The 22,045-nt window shown below is 36.8% G+C and overlaps 1 protein-coding gene across 5 annotated transcripts in view; it reads left to right on the top strand.

Moving 5' to 3' along the window:
• The first annotated feature begins 8,275 nt into the window (after positions 1-8,275).
• The window catches only part of DENND1A (DENN domain containing 1A), a 701,497-nt gene continuing 687,727 nt past the window's right edge, over positions 8,276-22,045 (top strand). For 4 of the 5 annotated variants that reach the window (XM_074293044.1, XM_074293042.1, XM_074293043.1 and 1 more), the window contains exon 1: positions 8,783-9,038. In XM_074293044.1, the coding sequence (XP_074149145.1) occupies positions 9,022-9,038 (17 nt within the window). In that variant the 5' untranslated portion in view covers positions 8,783-9,021. Of the gene's footprint in view, positions 8,431-8,782; positions 9,039-22,045 lie in introns of those variants that run through there. The other variant, XM_074293045.1, reaches the window with a different exon arrangement.

Genomic DNA, 22,045 nt, shown 5'->3' with positions numbered 1-22,045 from the left:
CATCATAACCAAAACAATGCCCGGGTGAGACTTAGGCTGGGGCCTATTATTGGCTAGTCAGTGAGAGACAGAATGATTTGGGCTTAAAGGCATAGTCAAATAGCTCCATTTGTATCCCAAAAGCCTGTATCAAAGCCTGGTTTTTCAGAGCTATATTTCAAAAAATCATAAATGAAAACTACATGAGACAAAAGGATTAATTACCCCAGTTTTTTTTTTTAATGATAGTATAAATGAGTAGGGAAGAATTAAAATCTAGCCCCCAAATCCCAAGATTTATGAAGTATAAAATATGAATATGAAGTATAAGTGATCAAAATTTATATTCCTTTGGACAGAGTACTTACGTGTAAGGGTATGATTCCCTATATAGAGAGGGGGAAAGGAAAAAGGAAATGAGGAGGAGAATGAGAAGTATTGCTTAACTGAACTGGCCTGTGGGATCCCATGTGGCAGCTACTATCGCTCGTAGCTTGTTCATTCTTCATTCTCAAAGAGGATCAATGATATCAGGAAGGTGATGTGTGCAAAAATGTTTGTGGCAGCCCTTTTTGTAGTGGCAAGAAACTGGAAAATGAATGGATGCCCATCAATTGGAGAATGGCTGAATAAGTTATGATATATGGATGTTATGGAATATTATTGTTCTATAAGAAAAAACCAATAGGATGATTTCAGAAAGGTCTGGAGAGACTTACATGAACTGAAATGAACCAGGAGATCATTGTACATGATCATGGCAAGATTATATAACAGTTCTGATGGATATGGCTCTCTTTAACAATGAAATGATTCAGGCCAGTTCCAATGATCTTGTGATGATGAGAGCCATCCACTGTACAAATAGATAACTGTGGGAACTGAGTGTGGATCACAACATAGCATTTTCACTTCTTTTTTTGTTGTTATCTTGAATTTTATTTTCTTTCTCATTTTTTTCCTGTTTGATCTGATTTTTTTCAAATATCAAAAAGATATAACATGTTCAGTTCTGTCTGTCTGTCGGTCTGTTTCTGTATTTCTGTCTCTCCCTGTCTTTCTGTGTCTGTCTTTGTCTCTCTCTCCCTATCTTTCTCTCTCTCTCTCTTTCTCTCTGTGTCTCTCTTTCTTAGGGCTAGGGAAGAATAAACATGACAGAGATAGAAAATAGAAACAGAGGTGACATTAGGTCTTCCCAACTATACTGGTATAAAGCTAGACTGTTGGCAGATTGTTTCTTTCCTTTCCTGGAGATTTACAGCATTTTAAAATCTACTTGAAAGCCATGAGAGAAGAGAATAGATATTTGTATGTATACTCAATTCCAGTTCAGCATCAAAATAAACTTCACTGAATTGACAGACAACAAAGGATACTTGTGGATAATTTGAAGCAGTGAGGGGAAGGGGAAGGTACTTTCTATTGTGAATTTCTCAAAGTAGGCTCCCAAAGTTTCCAGGTAGATTGAAAAAAAATCTGCAAGAGGCAGATATTATAAGACACAGGAAGCACAAAGGATGGAGTGCTAGACTTGGAATTAGGAAGACTCCTAACTGTATAACTCCAGGTAAGTCACTTAACCTGACTTGCCTCATTTTCCTTTTCTGTAAAATGAGCTGGAGAATAAAATGACAAACCACTCCATTATCTTTGCTAAGAAAACCCAAGGGATCACAAAGAATTAAATGTTACTGAAAACAACCAAAGAACAGCAAGATATTATGCATGCTTTCAGGACTAGGTCCTCATTGGCCAGTCCCTCGTTATGTATTTTCATATGTGTACCTGTCATGTCCCTTGATAGAATGTAGGAGGTACCTTGAGAACAGAGACTGTTTCTTTACTGTTTTCGAATTGGTGCTTAGTAATATTCCTGATAAATACTTATGGTTTAATAAATGCTTGTTGTTTAGTTAATTTTTATTGTAACAGAATTTTATAGCATGAAAGAGCCTAACTGAAACCTAGAAAAGTTAAATGACTTGCTCTAAGTTACACAGATAATTAGTAGCTGAACTACACCACCACTATATCCATATTACTCTGTTCTGCTAACCATTGGGAATACAAAGAGCAACTGCACATTCTCTAACCTCAAGAAGCATACATTCTGATGGTCTAGGCAACAGGTAAACAATGATATGGATACAAGCTATTTATAATGTAAATGGAATATAATTTCAGAAAACACTGGGGTGAGAGGAGAGGAGGGAACAAAGAGGTTCAGGAGGAGAAAAATAACCAGAAAAGGCCTTTTGCAGAAGGTGGGATTTGAGTTCAGTCTTGAAGAAAGCCAGGAAAGCCATGATGAAGAGATGAAGAGGGAGAGAGTTTCAAGTTTGGGAAACAGTTGGTGAAAATCCACTAATTAAAGAGATGGGACATCTTATGAGAGGAATAGCCAGGAGACCATAGTCATTGAAGCACGGAGTTTTCCAAAGTTAAGCAAGAGGGTCTTTGAATGCCAAAGGATTTTTAAATTGATTCTGGAGGTAATGGAGAGCTATTGCTGTTTGTTGAATGAAAATAACACAGAAGATCATGGATTGGAATGGGGAGAGAATTGAGGAAAGGAGACCAACCAGCAGACTTGGATCATTACAATTATCTAGGCATGCGGTGATGAGAGCCTATAAAGTGAAGGTTATGTGAGTGACTGACCAAAGTTAGAATGGAGTCTGGGACTGTTGATTTTAGTCTAGAATTTCTTCTGTTTTATTATAAGCAGCACAGTAGCTTTGAGTTGGAAAGAATTGAAGAGCTTGTGGACCACCAACTAACCCGAAGAGACTTCTGTACACATTTCTGTACATGCTACAGGCACCCAGACATTTTTGTGGGCACGCCAGTTACAACCTCCTTTGAAATGGTGCCAAGGTTGTGTTTCACCAAATAGTACGTTTTTATTTGTAGTCTCCTGTGTGGGGCTTTTGAACTAACTCCTAACTCAAGAGAGATCTTGATAACTATTTCCTTGGAAAAGGTTCACAAGAAGTAAGATGAAAACACACCACAGAGACCATATCTGTCTAGTAGTGCTTTACCTTCAGAGAGTGTTTGTTTATATTATATAACAGGCTCCGTATTGGAAGGTAGATTCTTTTCCTCTTTATATGATTCAAAAGTCTTAGGTCATATTGTCTTTAGGAACATCATAGTCTGCTAGAGTTGGGATGTCCCTTAAAACATAGAATATTGGTTATGAAAAGAACATAGAAACTAAAAATATCAGAATGTGATGGAACCTTGAAAAACAGATTTTGAGAACATAGTATTAGAACTAAAATAGCATAGTGCTATAACTTAGAATAGAGAATTTTACTTTGTTTTTTGCCATTTAAGTTATTTTCTCTTTTTAAAATAATAGTTTTTTTATTTTCAAAGTATATGCAAAGGTAGTTTTCAACATTCAGTCTTGCAAAACCCTTGTGTTCCAAATTTTTCTTCCTCCTTTCCCCCACCACCTCCACTAGACAGCAAGTAATCCAATATATGTTAAATACATACAATTCTTTTATATATAGAATGTAGAATTTCAGAACGGAAAGGTCCTCAGAACTATAATATTGAAATCAGAAGAGACATTAGGGATCATATTGCCCAACATTAGGAAACTGAGAGAGATGAAATGACTAAAGTCATATGACCAGTTTGTGGCAGAGCCAGGACTAGAAGCTAAATGTCTTGATCACCTCATACATTTCTATTTCCACTATTCCACTTCTGTTTTGAATGTTTTTTTTTTTTTAAGTGTTCCCTTAGGTTTAAAAAGTCTAAGAATAAATAAAAATAATTTTTTAATCAAGGCTTTAAAAAGGTACTCTCATTACAAAAAACAAAGAAGTAAATAAGCTCTACTTTTTATCTTTTCTCCTTGATATTCTATTCTCTCTAGGTTTCCTTGATACTACTTCATTGTAGTTTTTGGCCTATCTCATCTTAAAGAGACGAGATGCAATGCCAAATAGTAGAAAGAGTTCTGGATATAGGGTCAAATGAAGTCAGCTTAAATCTTTCCTTGGACACATATTAACTATTATATGATATTATTAATTATAATTGATACAATATTGATTATTGATATGAATATTATATTAGCTAGAATAGTGATCCTATTGGATCACTCCATTTTAGTCTCCTTTGTTGGATGTTTGTCCAGGTGACATCTACTATGGATGTGTCCCCCAACACTCTTTATGGGAACTTTTTCTTCTCCCCTTATAATATTTCACTTGCTGATCTTATTAGCTCTCATGGATTCAATTATCAGATCTCTTTGTCCAGCCCTGACCTCTCTTCTGACCTCCAGTCTCACATCTCCCTCTGCTTACAGACATTTTGAACTGAATGACTTATACATAGACATCTTAAACTAGACATCTTAAATTCAACATGTCCAAAACTGAACTTTCCCCTTCCCACCTCTACCTCCACCTCCTAACTTCCCTATTACTATTAAGAGTATCACTATTGTTCAAGTCATTCAAGCTTGCAACTTAGATGTCACCTTTAATCCTGACTTCTCATTCCCCCACCAATGTCTAATCTGTTGTCAAATCTTGATTTCATCTTCAATGATACAGGCTCTCTTCTCTTCTTTGATACTATAGCCACCCTGGTATAAATCTTTACCCCCTCATGCCTGGACTAACATAATACTCTGGTTGGTTAATTTGACTGCCCCAAGCCTCTCCCTTCTCCATTCTATTTTCCAATAAATCAATAAGTTAATCTTCATTAATTGTAGGTCTAATCATGTCACTTCTTTATATGATAAACTCCAGAGGCTATCACCTTTAAGATTAAATATAAAATTTGGCATTTAAAGCTCTTCATAATCTCATCCCTACTCCTTTACAGTTTTCATTCTTATCACCATCCCTCTCTCTTCCAGTGACACTGCACTCCTCTGGATTTCATTATGCCCCCTTGGAACCTCATCATTCTACAAAATCACATCAACACTGAAACTTATTATCTCAAGTAATCCCTGCCTCTGGGCACTCTCCTTCCCTCCCTTTCTTTGAATGGGACTTCAGAGCTAGATGAGTCTTCCTTATTCCAAGCCCTGTGCTCCACACACTTCTTCATCAGTGCTTACCAAAGAGGTCATTAGAGAGATTTTACTTTTACTTTAGAAATAATGTAATAGCAACTCAAACACATATATTGCTTTAAAAGTTGAAAAATGATTTACATGGAATATTTTATTTGATCCCTACTACCACTCTGAGAGGAAAATGCTACTAATATCTTCCTTTTATTGTTGAGGAAACTGAGGCTGACAAGAAGTAAACTGACAACCAGAGTCATAAAGTTAGGAATTATCTGAGACAGGATTTGAACTTAGATGCTTCTGACTTCAGGTCAATGATCTATTTATTACACTATACTCTTATGTAGTATATTCCCTCTTCTTACTGATAAGGAAACTGAAGTCTCAAGAGGTTTGATGAATTATTTAAGGTCCTGTAACTCAAATTAAAAAAAAAAAACAAACAAAATAACTATCCTAAATTAAGTTAAATACTCAAATGCCTCCCAGGGAGTTTTCTCTGACTTGTATGTGCAGAACACAGCTACCTAAAACATAACTAGGAGTCCTTTTCCTCATCTGAATCATGTATTAGACCAAACAACACTTCTCTGATCTTGTCAAATGATGAATTATGTTTTCATTTACAGGTAACATGGAATCTCCAGAGGAAAAGTTGAGAAGTGGGTGGTTACTGAAGGAAATTGCTGGAGGATTTCCAGGCTCTGTAAAGTAGGACCAGGGTGTATTATGAAGTCCTAGTAAGCAGTGAGGCAGAAGGGCAGAATGGGTAATTTGCATAGGCCCAGTGGTTTGACTGCTGATCCCCAATAAATATCTTCTGAATTAAATCAAACCTGTTTCTATATGGGAGAAGGTAGAAGGCTTATGTTCTTTGTGGCAAAGTTGAGAAGTTGTTCATTTCTGCAGGAGTTTGGAAGAGAATAGACATTTATTAAGCTCCTAATATATGCCAAATATTCTTCTAAGTATTTCACAAATTTATCTCATTTTATCCTCATAACTAGCCTGTGAACTAAGTGCTATTATTATCTCTATTTTACATTAAAGGCAACTAAGACAGAAAGAGGTTAAGTGACTTGCCCAAGACCACACAGTATTTGAGGTTAAATCTGAACTCAGGTCTCTGTGACTCCAGGTCCAGTGCTTTATCTACAGAACCCAGCTCTCTGGGCATAAGATTTTCATAGATATCCATATGGTAGAAATAGGTATTTCTGATAGCTATTTTTAAAAAATTGAAACTTTTTATTTTCAAAACATATGGGAGGATAATTTTTCATCATTGACCCTTGTAAAATCTTGTATTCCAATTTCCCTCCTTTTTCCCCACCCCCTCTCCTAGATGGCAAGAAATCCAATACATGTTAAACATAGTAAAGGATATATGTAAATCCAGTATAGGCATACGTATTATACAATTATCTTGCTGCACAAGAAGAATCAAAAAGGAAAAAAAAAATGAGAAAGGAAATCAAATTCAAGCAAACAACAAAAGAAGAGAAAATGCTATGTTGAATTCTAAGCTCAGTTCCCACAATCTTCTGAGTATAATTGGCTCTCATTATCACAAGATCATTGGAACTGGCCTGAATAGTCTCATTATTGAGAAGAGCCATATCCATTAGAATTGATCATTGTATAATCTTGGTTGTTGCCATGTACAACAAAATCCTGGTTCTGCTCATTTCACTCAGCATCAGTTCATGTAAGTCTCTCCAGATCTCTCTGAAATCATCCTGCTGCTTGTTTCTTACAGAACAATAATATTCCATAACATTCATGTACCATAATTTATTCAGCCATTCTCCAATTGATGGACATCCATTCTTCTTCCAGTTTCTGGCCACTACAAAATTTTTGTACATGTTGGTCCCTTTCCCTCCTTTAAGATCTCTTTGGGAATATAAGTCTAGTAGAAACATTACTGGGTCAAAGCATATGCACAGTTTGATAACTTTTTCAGCATAGATCCAAATTACTCCACAATGGAGCTGTTCATAACTCCACCAACAATGCATCAGTGTCCCAGTTTTCCCACATCCCCTCCAACATTCATCATTATTTGTTCTTGTCAGCTTAGCCAATTTGACAGGTGTGTAGTGGTATCTCAGAGTTGTCTTAATTTGCATTTATGATAGATATTTCTGCAAAAGAGAATTATGGAGACAGTCTTCATAAAGGAATCAAAATGGAATTAGGAGTCAGTTGACATGCATTTATTAAGCACTTAATATGTTCCTGATATTGTGCTATAGGAACTGTGCTAAGTACTGGAGATTTAAAGGCAAGAACATAATCTCTACCCTGAGGGAGTTTATGATCTAAGGGGGGAGATGACATGCAAAAACTTATCTATAAGAGTGTAAGAATAAGTTTAACTTAGAGGTGAGCCACTACTGGGGGAAGGAGTTTGATGTTGATGTGGGAACAATGGGAAAGGCCCCAAGTCAAGTTGCAAAAATTAATATACCGATAAGGATAAATTGGAGGCAATCTAAGAAGGGAGGGGTAAGTGTGTGTGTGACTAGGAAAGACCTATTGAAGAAAGGATTTTTATATAGGGAGCTGAGCCAAATTTATAAAAAATAAGAACTATTCCCCAATTGATAAATGATGAAAATGTATGAACTATGCCTAAGGGTTAAAGGACTAAAAAAAATCATGCATCTACTTTGACCTAATAATATCCCTACTAGGCATGAATCCCAACAGAGATTTTTTTTTTTTTTTAAAGGAAAAAGATTTATATGTACAAAAATATTTATAGCAGCTCTTTTCTCAGAGCAAAGAATTGGAAGGCGAGGTGGCGCCCATCCACCGGGGAATGGCTAAATAAATTGTAACATGTGATAATGATGGAATGTTATTGTTATATAAGAAAAGATGAGCAGGATGCTCTCAGAAAAACCTGGAAGGTCCTGTGCGAGTTTATGCAAACTGCATTATGGACAAAGTAACAGCTACGTTGTGGGGTGATGATTCTGCTGTTCTCAGCAATGTGATTCACGACTACTCTGAAGGACTTAGATGCTATCCATACTCAGAGAAGGACCTGATTGTGTTTGGATAGACTAAAACATACTAAAAACAACTTTATTTTTCTTAAGGCGGTGCTGGTGGCGTGTGGAGACCCGCGGGTTTCCTTCATAGCGTGACTTTTGTGGAAACGCCTTGCGTCACTCCACATATGCCCTCTCAGCGAGGCGGTCGGCCCCGTTCTTTGGAAAGGTCGCTCCGACACTGAGTGGAGGATGCGCCGATCGGAGGAAGCCCGAGACCGGCCCCCGTGCCGGCTGCTCGCCGGTCCGAAGCTGCGAAGGGGAGCACGTACGAGTTGCCAGGTAGAAATGACCAGACTTGGCAGTGACGGGACAGGACTAATAAAGGAAAAGGTACAAGACTGCTGTAAAGAAAACTAGATTTGGGAACCAGATTGCGCGGGTTTGAACGATGAACCTCCCAGTTCCCACCAAAGTGATGTTGCGGGAGTCACTTTTCCTCCACAGGCTTATTCTCCTCTTCTGTAAAATGAAGACTGCAGTACTGATCTGTAGTTTTTCTTCAGACTCCCTGAGTCCCAAGACTGCCTTTCAACTCACTTTTCCTCTTTTTTTTTTTTAAACCCACCCCTAGTTCTGTCCTATTCCCGAGCGTTCCCAGGCTAAGCCTTGGACTACAAATCCCGGCAGGCCCCACGCGGCGGGAAGGCAGAGGGGCGGGGCTGGGCGCCTGTCTGAGCCTCTCTGCCTCTGCCTCTTATCGGAGTGTGGCGGGGAGGGAGGCTGCTGAGCCTGGGGATTTAGGCGCGCGCGTGCGGCGGCGGGGACGCGCCCCAGGAACCATGGCGTTTCCCGGGACCGAGCGAGTGAAATAGACCCGGGAGGGGGCCAGAGGGGCGGGGCGGTGAGAGTGAGGCAGGCAGGGAGAGGCTGGGGCCGGGAAGCGCCGAGTGGGGCCGGGGCCCATGAGGAGTCCCGGGGACCATGGGCTCCAGGATCAGGTGAGCGCGGCCAGGCAGGCCTGAAGCTGGGGAGGCCGGGATGAGGTTGGGGGAAGCCAGGTTGGAGAGGCCGCGGGCCCGGGGGACTTGTTGCAGTGACAGGAAGGGCCTCCTCTGCTCGGGGTGGGGGTGGGGGCGCGAGCTGTGGAACGGAGGGGGCTAGTTGCCATGGTGACTAGAGGGGACTGGAGACTGTGCTGGGGGGTAGAGGCAGCTGGTCAGGCGCCTCCTGGGCCCCGGGTGGGGGCGGGGGCGGGGCTCTCGGGGAGAGGAGGAGGAGGGAAACTCCTCCAGCCTAGGGGTAGGGGGAATGGGGAATGGGGAATGGGAGCCTAGCAAGTGCGAGGGTCATACAGAGAAGAACCACTTTAATCTCCCTCATCTTATAGAAAGGGCAGTGTGATTTAATGGTGAAAACTCTGATTGGGGATGAGGAAAACTGGTTTCAGAATGCCCGAGCCCACACTCAGTAGTTTGTGCACCTGGGAGTCACCCCTTTCCTTATCTGTCACACTGGGAAAGTAACAATTGCACTACTTTATGGGGCCGTGGTAGGAAACTTGCCTTGCCAACATTTAAAAACTGTGGAACTGGCGCATGCCATTTTTACACGTGAGGAAACTGAGTCAAGAACTGAGGAGCCGGGATTGGCGAGTCAGGCTCCTGTTTCTAAATCCTAGAGACTTAAATATAGGGCGGAGAAGGGCTGCCAGAAAGGCCTGGGGGTTGGGAGGGGAGGGAAGTAATGGAAAGGAATCTCTAGAATTTTAGCATTTAGAAACTCTTCGTCTTAAAAACCTCTTTGGCCAGAGGAGAGAATTGAGGGCCAGAGAATGAAAGCGATCAAAGAAAATATTGTTTGTTTCCAGTTCTCTTCATTTTAGAGACTAAGAAATTGAGACCCAAAGAGTTAATGTAACTTGTCTAAAGTCACAAAGATGGCCAAGTCAGCACTGAAAGTCCGGTCATTTGACTAATTCCATTGCTTGCTCTTCCTCGGTGCTGAAGGGAATGGGGGTGGGAAGTGGTGCCATTAAAAATACTTTGCATTTGAGTGCTTATTTGTTCCTGGCTGGATGCTGAAGATTGGGTGTTGTGTTATAGTTATTTAAATTTGTATCTTCTCCTTATGGGCTTCTTGAGTACTCTTATCCTGTCCTCCATAAACATTGTATCTCTCCAAGAGCCAGGCTTAATATTTTGTGCAAGGACTTAATACTTGTTTGTTGAATGAATGTATGAATCGGTAAGGATAGGCTTTTTCACTTTAAGTGCCTTACCAAATGGGATTAGTTTGTAAAGTGCTTTCCAAACCCCAAATCATGCCCATGCTGGCTTTTGCTACTGCTTGTTGCCCCTGGTCTTGCCTGTGGCCCCAGTGTCTTTTTCTGTAACCAGTATTTGCTGCTGCAGCTTGGTTAATAAGTTGATACTTGAGCCTATTTTAAAAATAAACTGACCATTTTTATTAGAGAAGGGGAGAAGGGAAATCTTCCTGCAATCTCTGATATATGATTTCTATCCTTCAGTGAACTTTGGCATGTATTTGGATACTGCTGGATTTTGTGAAGTCCTTAAGACATGAAAGCCAAAGTTTTGTCCTCAGTATTTTTTTGTGGTCTAGTTATTTAAAGGAGATGGTTTTTATAGTCACTATGCTTATCATTATTATAATACAAGGCTCATTTTTTTTTTTTTAATTTTAGCATTTCATTAAAGTCGTATTTTAAAGATACCTAATCTTGAATAGTAGGTGATAGTGGGTACTTGAAAATTGCCCCTGGAGTGAAAGCTCCTACTAAGTCCCTTTATTTTATTTATCCATTTATTCATTCATTCATTTATTTTTTTTATTTTCCTCTTCTGTAAAATGAAAACTGTTGTACTAATCTGTAGTTTTTCTTCCACCTCAAACTCCCTGAGTCCTATGAATGCCTTTCAACCCACTTTTCCTCTTTTTTGGGGGGAGGGGTGTTTCTACTAAGCTGAAAAGTATTTATACTTGGAATATTTATAGCTGAGTAAACTGAGGCCCCCGAGAGAAGTGACTTACTTAAAATCACACATGGTAGTAAATGGTAGACATGGGATTTGAAGACAAGACTTCTGACTATAAGTCCAATGCCTTTGAAAGAAATGTTCTTTGACGATTTAAAAATATAAGGCCATTCAGTCCAACCTCTGTGTGTAAACACTTGAGAAAACTTGAGTTTTGGAAAAGTTAAATGACAGTCACCTAAATCTTAATCATCAAAAGTGAAATTCTGCTGTGATTGTGATGATGATAATTAGCATTTATATAACACTTTAAGGTTTACGAAAACTTTCCAAATATCTCATTTTATCCTCATGACAGCCCTGCAAGATTGGTATTATCTTCTTCTCAATTTTAAAAATGAGGAAACTGAAGCATACAGATTAAGTGACTTGTCCAGGTCACACCAACTCAGATACTTAATAAGTATCTGAGGCAGGATTTGAATTTCAACATTCTATCTGCTTTGCTACCTAGTCATTTCATTTCCATTGACTTTGTCATTCTACTTCCCCCAACAAATGTAATTCAGTTGCTGAATTTTCAACAAATTCTATTGCTGAAATTCATGTAGAGTTCTAGAACCATTAGTTGTGTTAAAAGCTACTTGTAAGTTTCATTTCTAGACCCAATGAAATTTTGTTACATTGTTACTGTCTTACTGATCTATAAACTATAATCAAGTCAATATATTGACTAAGCCTATTCATTGCCTCTTTCATTAAGAGTTCAGAGCATTTTTCAACTTCAGTCCTTTACAGTCTTGTTAGGCACTGCATTGTTTTTAAGTATTTTTTTTTTTTTTAATTGTGGTCATAGTATAAATGTTCTCTTTTCACTTGTTGTACTTACTTTACTCAGTTGGTATAAGGTTTCCCACATTTCTCTGAATTCTTCATATGGCATTTCTTATGCCACAATAATACTTTGTCATTTTCTTATGCCAGTTTGTTCATCCATTCCACAATTGATGGGCTTTGGGGCTCACTATTTTAGGTCATCTTCCTTTGTAGGGAAATGTCATCTTTTTAATCAGTAGGAGTACACACATTCATTAAATTATTCAAGGTGCTATATCACTTCTAAGTTTATTAAAGCAGTCTTTTGAGGTAAAAAATGCAGGAATGATTATCTTAGTGATAGAGAGGGTGTGTGTGTATAAACAAAGTCTGGTAATGTAACTTGCCCATGGTTCCTCTGCCTGATGGTGTTCTGGGACTCAAACCGAAGACTGCTTGCTCTACTATATCAATAGCTTGATATTTAGTATGTTTGCCTGATCTTTGTGAGACAGTGTTCTCCTCTTTAAAATTTTTATAGTACTACTTTTAAAAAGAAACTTTTTCCTTGTACATGAAAAACAGAAGGGATATGAAAACAGATTTGTAGCTATGCTTCTGCTCTAACCACATCTGAGGCTGATAGTATATGGGATATTAGTTCTGTGTAATTCAGTTGCTGAATTTTCAACAAATTCCATTGCTGAAATTCATGTAGAGTTCTAGAACCATTAGTTGTGTTAAAAGCTACTTGTAAGTTTCATTTCTAGACCCAATGAAATTTTGTTACCTTGTTACCATCTTACTGATCTATAAACTATAATTTTCAGTCACAGTTAAAAGGATGGTAATATATTTGGTGAAATATCTCCTCTCTATACCAGCATTCTGGAGAGAGAGTTGCAAGGGTCTTTAGATGCCTTCTATTTCAATACCCTTTATATTTGCAGATCAGAGTAATGAGGCTTAGAGAGGATGAATGATGGAATAATGATATGGGGAAAGAACCTTAGCTTTGGGACAGAGGACTTGTTTGAATTTCAGCTTTGCTGCTAACCATCTCTATGATCTTGGGCAAATCACTTAGTTTTTTTTTTTTGGGGGGGGTGTCTCAGTTTCCTTATATGAAAATGAGGTGTTTGTCCTAGATAATACCTTCTAGTACTTTTTGTGAGTTACCTTATTCTTTACTTATTGCCATTCAGGGAGCTAGTGAAAGAGCCAGGATTCCAACATAGTTTTCTGAGTTCAAGGCCAGTGCTCTTTCTGTTATATTATACTACACTGGTTTCTTTATTTACTGTCATATTTTCCCTGTTAGTTTTCCCCCCACTTGTAGACTGCTGGATGTATTAGCTATGCATAATCATTACACTGATTTCTACTCCTCCCCCACTTTAGAAATGTCAAAGAGCTCTGCCTCTCCTATTACTAAATACTATGTTCCCCCCTAGCTCATTTCCAGGGTAGCCTTTTTTCATCTTAGACACCTGTCATAATAAAGATGATAGAATTGGTTTATTTCAGTATTTTGAGTTTTGTTCCTGTGAAAGTTAAAAAGGGGAACAGCCTAAGGGTGGGGCTGACAGTTACTTTACAGGAATATTGTCCTCCAAGTTTTATTGCTACTAGGCTGCATGACTCTAGTGTTGCAATCTTCATTTGAATCATACATAGAAGGGAACATTAGAACATAGTTTTAGAGTTAGTAAGGACTTTGAAACATGGAATGTCAAGTTGGTAAGGGCCTTTAAAACAAAGAAAGATCATTGAATGTCTGATCATGAAGGAATTTTAGATATCATTTAGACTAACCCCACCTGATGGTTAAAGCCAGATATTCTACAAGCAGTTATCTTGAACACTTAAACACAAGCAGTTCTGTTTGAATACTTCCAGTTAGGGAAATGTTACAATGACTCCCAAGTCTGCTTATTATACTGTTGTCCTGCTCTAACTGTTAGAAAGGTCTTTCTTATGTTAAATTGAAATTTGCTTTCCTCTCATTCCTACTAAGCGGTTTTACTTCCATTCTCCAGGGCTGAGTGGAATAGATCTAATCCCTTTTTCTTAAGAATTTAAGGTTATGCTTTTTTTTCACTTGAAAACTGTTACATGTGTACCAATAAGGTGCTGAAATATTGCTGAACAACTCTGGAAAAATTTGCTGCTTATAATGAAGAAATAAGAGAAAAACCTGCATAACACTTAGGTTTTCTTTGCACTTGAATAAAAGATTAAAAAAAATCTAATTTTACAGAATTTTGGAATTGGAAGAAACTTAAAAGAGATCCTTACCACCCTTATTTTTCAGAGGAGAAAAGTCCATAATATTTAAGTGCCTTGCCTCAGATAATATAGGAATTTAATAGTAAAGGTAGGACACAGATTCTCACCTTCTGACTCTTGCCATCAGTATTTTTCCATTGATCTTTTCCATGATCTCATACTAGATTATAGATAAGAAGGGCTTTATCTTTGGTGTATATTAAATAACTGTGGAATGAATGAAAACTGGGAGGTAAAAGACTTAGTTTGAAATAAATAAAACATTAGAATGAAAGATTTGTTACTTATAAAAGAGTTGTATAACCAGCATTTATCAAGCATTGTATTCAGAGCACCTTGTAAGTTTAGGTTTCAAGTAGAGTCACTGAGCATAAAGTCTTTGAGCTGAAAGGAACCTCTATGGTCATTAAGCCCAACCCCTACCTGAATTAGAATCCCTCTGTTGGCATCCCTCATCAGCTCTCATTGAGCCTTCAGAAATTAACTGCTTTCTGATGCATCCCATTTCAATTTTGGTCAATTCTTATTTTTAGGCAGTTTCCTCCTGAAAATTGCCTCCTTATAACTTCTGCTCATTGATTCTGGTTTTGACCTCTGGCACCAAGGAAAACAAGGCCATTCTCTTTTCTACAAGACTGTCTTTCATGTATTTGAAGATAATTATATTTTTCCTTAAATCTTTTCCTCCATGGTAAGCATCCCCAATCTTTTCAATAGATTCTTATACCTCTTCCAATCCTGGTCTCCCTATTAGAAACATTTCATCTTATTAGTACTCTTCCCCATCTGTTCATTTACTAAAACAGGAGTCTAGCATGGTATAATAATAGCAGGACCATGGCCTTTGAACTGAATTTGAGACCTGGCTTTGAAATGTCTGAACTTCTTGACCTTGAGCAAGTTACTTGAGATTCAGTAGCCTCAATAGAAGAGAGTATAGGCTTAGAATTGATTTGAATGCTGAAAATTCAAGTGATTTCATTTTTTTTCCTCTTGTCACATAGTTCATGTTTGTCAGAACTCAGGTTTTCTTCACTCTAGTAGGAACAGCTTCATAACCATTATATCACCTTGGTCCTTTAATATCATAAGTTTTAAAGCAGTTGTATTCCTGCACTGATGGAGAGTTTTCTTATAGCCTGCTTGTATACTGATGAAATTAGAGATCTGGACCAAAAGCAGATGGGTATAGTAAGACTGATAATCTTGACCTCTGGGGATTGGAGTAAAGGAAAGGCTTTAATCAAGTGCTTGAGCTGTACCTCCTATTTGCAAAAAGTAACATTGACCTCAGGATCCCCAGATAATATTGAGAAGTGAAGAAACTTGCCTTTCAGTGAGACAGGGTCAGTCAGTAACTGAGATTCAAAAGTCTCAGGTTAATACTAGGTAGCCATTAACTCTCTTGCTTTTGGTAGAATACAGAAAAGCAGACAAATTTGGTTCTTTGATCTTTTGGAGATTCTGTTCTGTTGGAAATGTTGCCATAATATCTAAGTGCTTGAAAAGGGAACTTATGAAGCATGAAATTGTATTGTGTAAAGTTTGTGTTTTTGAAACTATACTGCTCTGGACTAGTAGCTTAGTGGATTTGGAAAAGTATAAGACCAAGTTTGAATCATGGCTCTTTCACTTAAGTGTTTGAAATCTCTTCACCTTCTAAACCTTAACCTTTACTACTGGTAAAGTGGGAATAGATATACCTTTCTCACAAGGTGGGTGGGAGAAAAGTTTTAAGACCTATAGAACTGTGAGTAATTTCTTATTGCTATAAGTATGTTCCAAGTTTCTATGTCTCAATTGTAGGAAAAAATAGACCATTTATGACTGATTGACCCTTATTGCCTTTGCTTTTAAAAAAATAGGTTATTTTATACATGAAATTGAATTGAAATAGTTTCAGATGTGACCAGCCCACTTTTTCTCTTTGAATTACTGGAAAACATTTAAAGTGATCCTGTGAGAATTCTGATTATAATGTTTAGGTATATCTGGGTATGATTGCCCACATTGTTTGATGGAGTTATTAGGGAGTCCCTATCTGGAAGCCCTGTGACATTCTTAATATGTTTAAATTCCAGATCTTTAGGAACTTTAAAAGTATAGGAAACTATATAGAAGTAGAAGCGAGGACCCTGGATTAAAGTTTAGGAGGCTTATTCCTGAGAAACAAATTACAACCCAATATAAAGAAGTATTTTAAAACTGTGTGGCAGTGGAACAGGTTGCCTTGAGTATTAAGTGAGCTTCATTCCTGGAGGTCTATAGACATTGCATAGTCAGTTGTTGGGAATTTGTGCTTCATGTGGGGCTTTCTGAAGTCCTTTACACTCATGAAACTAGGATCCCTGTTAATATTTTAGAATGCTTTGATTCTAAGATGTCGTAAAGTTAGCACCCTGGAAAGCTCCTGAAAGTTATATCTGACCTGCTGGGGAATTAATTGCTAGCAAAGCTTAGACAGATATGTTTAAATCTTATTTAATGTTGAAATGATCCCTGTGGATTGGAATGTGGTTAATGTAAAGTAATTTAACTGATAGCCCAAACACATTGCCGGAAACTGTACTGTAGTCTAACATTAATTGTGGTGATGCCTCAAAACTTGCTTCAATGCATCAGGTGAAGGAAGTGGGTTATAAGTCATTGAAGGAAGTATTCTTAAGTGAGTTGGAAGCAACTTGACACATTTATGGATCTAGGGAAGAGAAGATGAATTATATCAGAACATCTAGCAATGAGAAAATGAGCAGGAGGGCTAATTCAACATTCTTTTGTTTCTTATTATTCTACGTAATTTTTTTTTCTCCAATTTAATAGATAATTATTTAATGCCTACTTTTTGCTAGCACTGGAGGAAACAAGTTTTTGTAATTAGTTGCTGATAATTAAAGATCACAGGGCTACAAGTCATGAGGCCAGTATTCTAATCTTACTTCTGCCAGCCATTTTTCTTCTCTGACCCTAATTTTCTGCTCTGTGAAATGAGGAAATTTAGATCAAGTCTCATTAATTTATAACATTTTATGTTCCAAGGCTTTATTGAACTCTACCTTCCAGGTTCTAAGGCCTCTTCTATTCTAACATTTTGTCTTCTAAGTTCTCTTCTAGCTCTCACATTCTAGAACAGTGATTCTGTGATTTTTCTAGCTGCAGCAAAGTCAACCCATTTACTAGGAGTGAGATGTAGGTGGAATATGGATTAAGGACAGTGTGTGTTCTTCTGATAAGAACTTTGATGCTGTAGGTGGAAACTAAAAAAATGGAGTGTTTATTTTTATTGTGTTAAACCTCTTGGGGTGGAGGAAGCAGACCTGGATTCTGGTTTGTGGTTGTGAAAGTACAACCTTTTCCTGGCCCTTTGGGATAAAAGGTCTCTCTTTCTTATGTTCTTTTTGTTTAAAACTGGCTTTGTTGAGCAGTGGGAAAATAAATAAGAAAGAAAAATACATCAAAGAAAGCAGAACCTCATTCTAGACCCATCTATTCTTAAGGGAGTCAAACAGCCATTATTTTCCAAAATCCTTGTGAATTATACAGAGACAAAATAAATTCAATAAAAAAGCATTTTGAGAGAAGTAATGTTCTTATGCTTCAATACTGGCTCTACTGCTTATTAGCTAAGTGACCCTGGAGAGACGGTTGTCCCCTTCACCTCATCCCAGGAAAAACAAGTATTGGAAGCAAAACACCATTACTTCTTTAATTTTACCATTTCTGTCTTTATATAGCTGGTTCATGGCTAAAACTTTGAAAACATTAGAGATGACAAGTTAAAAGTAAAAAGTAAAGTTTTGTAATTGATTATGTAAATATATAACAAAGTTAATCATTTTATAATGTCTTAGTATCTTATTTTTTTCATAATAGCCTTTTATTTTCAAAATACATGCAAAGATAATTTTCAACATTCATCCTTGCAAAACCTTATGTCCTACCCCACTCTCCTAGACAGCAAGTAATCCAATATAGACTAAACATGTGCACATATTCTAGTATTTCTTATATAAATCCAATATATTTATATACCACAACTTATTCACATATTCCCCAATTGATGGGCATCCACCCAGTTTTTAATTCCTTGCTAAACTGCTGCTATAAACATTTTTGCATGTGTGAGTGCTTTTCCCTTTTTTATGATTTCTTTGGCCAAGTAGAGCCATTGCTGGATCAAAGAATATGCAGTTTGATAGCCTTTTTGTTATGGTTTCAAATTGTTTTCCACAATGGTTGGATCAGTTTACAACTCCACCAACAATCTGTTTGTGTCCCAGTTTTCCCATATTCCCTCCAACGTTTATCATTATCTTTTCCTATCATTTTAGCCAATCTCAGAATTACTTCAGAATTGTTTTAATTTACATTTCTCTAATCAATAGTGATTTAGAGCATTTTTTCATTTGACTAGAAATGACTTTAATTTTTTCATCTGAAAATTGTCTATTTATATCCTTTGACCATTTGTCAACTAAAGAATGGCATGTAGTCTTATAAATTTGAATCAATTTTCTATATATTTTAGAAATGAGGCCTTTATTAGAACCTTTGGATATAAAAATTTCCCCCCAGTTTTCTGCTTCCCTTCTAATCTTGGCTGCATTGGTCTTGTTTATATAAAAATTTGTAAATTTAATATATTTCACAATTTCATTTCATAATGTTCTCTAATTCTTTGGCCATAGATTCCTTCCTTCTCCACATATCTGAGAGATAGACTATCCCTTGTTTTCCTAATTTGCTTATTGTATTATCCTTTTGTCTCAATTATGAACCTATTTCAACCTTATCTTAGTATACAGTGCTAGGTATTAGTCAGTGCCTAGTTTCTGCTATACTATTTTCTAATTTTCCCAACATTATCAATGACTATTATTTCATGTGAGCCTAATCTTTTCCACTGATCAACTACTCTATTTCTTAGCCAGTACCAAATGTTTATGATGACTGCTTAATGTAGTCTTAGGTCTAGTATAGCTAAACCACTTTCATTTGCATTTTTAAAATTAATTCTCTTGAAATTTTTGACCTTTTGTTCTTGTAAATGAATTTTGTTATTAAATTTTTTTAGCTCTGTGAAGTAATTTCTTGGCAGTTTGATTGGTATGGCATTGAATAAGTAGATGAATTTAGATGGAATTGTCATTTTTATTATATTACCTTGGCCTACCAATGAGTACTTGATTTTCTTCCAGTTGTTTAGATCTAACTTAATTTGTGTGGAGAGCACACTGTACAGTGTGGAGAACACTGTAATTGTGTTCATATACTTCCTGGCTTTGTCTTGGCAGGTAGATTCTCAAATATTTTATATTTAATCTACAGTTATTTTAAGTGGAATTTCTCTTTCTATCTCTTGCTATTGGACTTTGTTGGTAACATATAGAAATGCTGATGATTTCTGTAGATTTATTCTGTAACCTGCAACTTTGCTAACGTTAACTGTTTCTGGTAGTTTTTACTTGATTCTCTAGGATTCTGTAAGTATAGCATCATGTCATCTGCAAAGAGTGATAATTTTGTTTCCTTGTTACCTATTCTAATTACTTCAATTTCTTTTTCTTCTCTTATTGTTAATGCTAACATTTATAATAATGGTGATAGTGGGCAACTTTGCTTCATCCCATTTCTTATTGGAAATGGTTATAGTTTATCCCCATTACTTTTGATGCTGATAATTTTAAGGAAAACTACATTTATTCCTATCTTCTTTAGTATTTTTAATAAGAATGGGTATTGGATATTGTCAAATGCTTTTTCTGCATTTGTTGATATAATTATATGATTTCTGTTAATTTGGTTATTGATATAGTCAATTATACCAATAGTTTTGCTAGTATTGAACCAGCCCTTCATTTCTGGTATAAATCCTACTTGGTCATAAGTATCTTATTTTTCTTAAGGTGTTAAATTGTTGAGAGGTTAATTAGAAGGTACATCTTTTGCTAAAGCATTCTATTTTAGGATTAAGATGACAAATAGCTATTTGTAAAACAGTAATGTATACTTTTTGCCTGTTTGTCTAATGTTGAGGCATTGGGATTTATTAGATGATGGATGTTTGCCTCTTATATTGGAAATAATATATAGTTCCTGGTCATACACTTATTCGTTAATATTCAAATGGCTTACTAAAATTGTAATGTGTTAGAGAGATGACTAGGTTTAAAGTGAGTGAAACTCTATTGAATTCCTTCCTCTGCTACTTTTAAACTGCATGATTGGCTTGTTTGTTCTGTCTTTCTTGGGTGTTAGTTTACTGGTATGTATAATGAGTAGTTTATCTCTTAGTTCACTTCTGGCTTTAAATTTTATAATTCTTACAACAATAAGTTGTATCAAAAGTAAATATATTAGAAGCTATGAAATGAACTATAATGACTTCTTGTGTTATGTTCATTACAACAATTAAACACTTTACTCATTAAGCATCATCTGTGCACTGTGGGCAGTGGAGAGTCTGAAGATAGATATGACAATGGTTGAATAAGACTTAGATTGAGATAAATGTAGTAGTACAAGTTAGTACAGTAACATCAAAAGAGTGATCCAGGCAAGGTTTTCCAGGGAAATATAAGAATGGAAAGGATTTAAGGATGGAGGAGGAAAAGGCTTGATGAAGAAGATGGTGCCTAAGATAGGCCTTGAAGGAAGAGATTTTATATATATGTAAAATTTTTATTTATGTTTCTTTGTCTCCGTTTCTTTCTCCCTTCCTCTCTCCCCTCTTTTTCCTCTTTCATTTCTGCTTTACAGTCCTTATGGTGTTACCTTGTCAGTCATTATTTCAGCAGGACTTATATGGAAGGAATACATTCCAAATATGGAAGTGAGAAAGGACAGGATGACTTCAGGTAATAGCTAATAGTTCATTCTGATTGGAAAGTAGATTGGATGAAAAGGAATAGAGTAAAATAAGACTAGAAAAGTAGAGTGGCTCTATACTGTGGAAGGTATTCAGTGACAAAATTTTTTGTTGGGTTTTATTCTGTAGACAATAGGGAGCTATTGAAGGTTTTTGAACTAAGGTATTTATTAGGAAGAGTATTTTGGCTGCTACATGAAGGATGACTTTGATAGGGGAGAGACTACAGATAGGAAAACAAGTTAGGAGTTTATTACAGTAATACAGGCAAAAGATGCTTCAAACTAGAGTGGTAGCAGTAAGAGTTGATCAGAAAAGACTGACATGAGAGATGTTGGAAAAGTGAAGTTGTGAGGACTTGTTAGTTCAGCAAGTACTGATTTAAACACTGTGTGCTTGTAATTGAAGAATACAAAATAAAAGTGAAAGAGTCCCTATCTTCAATGAATATTCTATTGAGGGGAAGTTTATACACTACATAAGTATGAATAAAATCAATACAAATTTAAAATTACTAACCACTTCCTGGGAGACTGGATCAGGAAAAGTGTTAGGTGAAGGTAAATGAACTTTCTTCAAAAAAAGAATAAAACAAAACAAAAACCTTGTAACAAATATTCATAGTCAAGTAAACACAAACTCTTCCTCATTCTCTTCCTCTGTCCTCAGGATTCAGAAATTGGTTTTGCTTGTTATTTATTCCTGCCCCAATATTACTCTCCTCCTTCAGTGGAAATTCCTCCCATTTGTTTCCTTGCTTAATTAGCATTCACCAAATTGTTAGGTTTGTGTGTATATGTTTCCAGTCCTCCTTTATTTGTTTCAGGTAGCAGTGAAGTTTATCTGACACCCATTCCTCCCTCCCCCCTTTTCTCCATGTTTCTGTGTTTCCTTGGTAAACCAGGCCCTCTGTTTTTTTTTTTTTTTTTAACTCCCTCAGTACCCTTTGAAGACATTAAAATGCTTTATGAGTAGAGAAGAGATTGAATGCAAGAGATGTGGATAGAGAAATGGCAAGATTTGCCAATTGATTGAATAT

The sequence above is a fragment of the Sminthopsis crassicaudata genome, chromosome 2 (genome assembly GCF_048593235.1).
Source record: "Sminthopsis crassicaudata isolate SCR6 chromosome 2, ASM4859323v1, whole genome shotgun sequence".
NCBI classification, from domain to species: domain Eukaryota; kingdom Metazoa; phylum Chordata; class Mammalia; order Dasyuromorphia; family Dasyuridae; genus Sminthopsis; species Sminthopsis crassicaudata.
The sequence above is the reverse complement of the archived record's forward strand: the minus strand, read 5'-3'. Positions and strand labels throughout refer to the sequence as shown.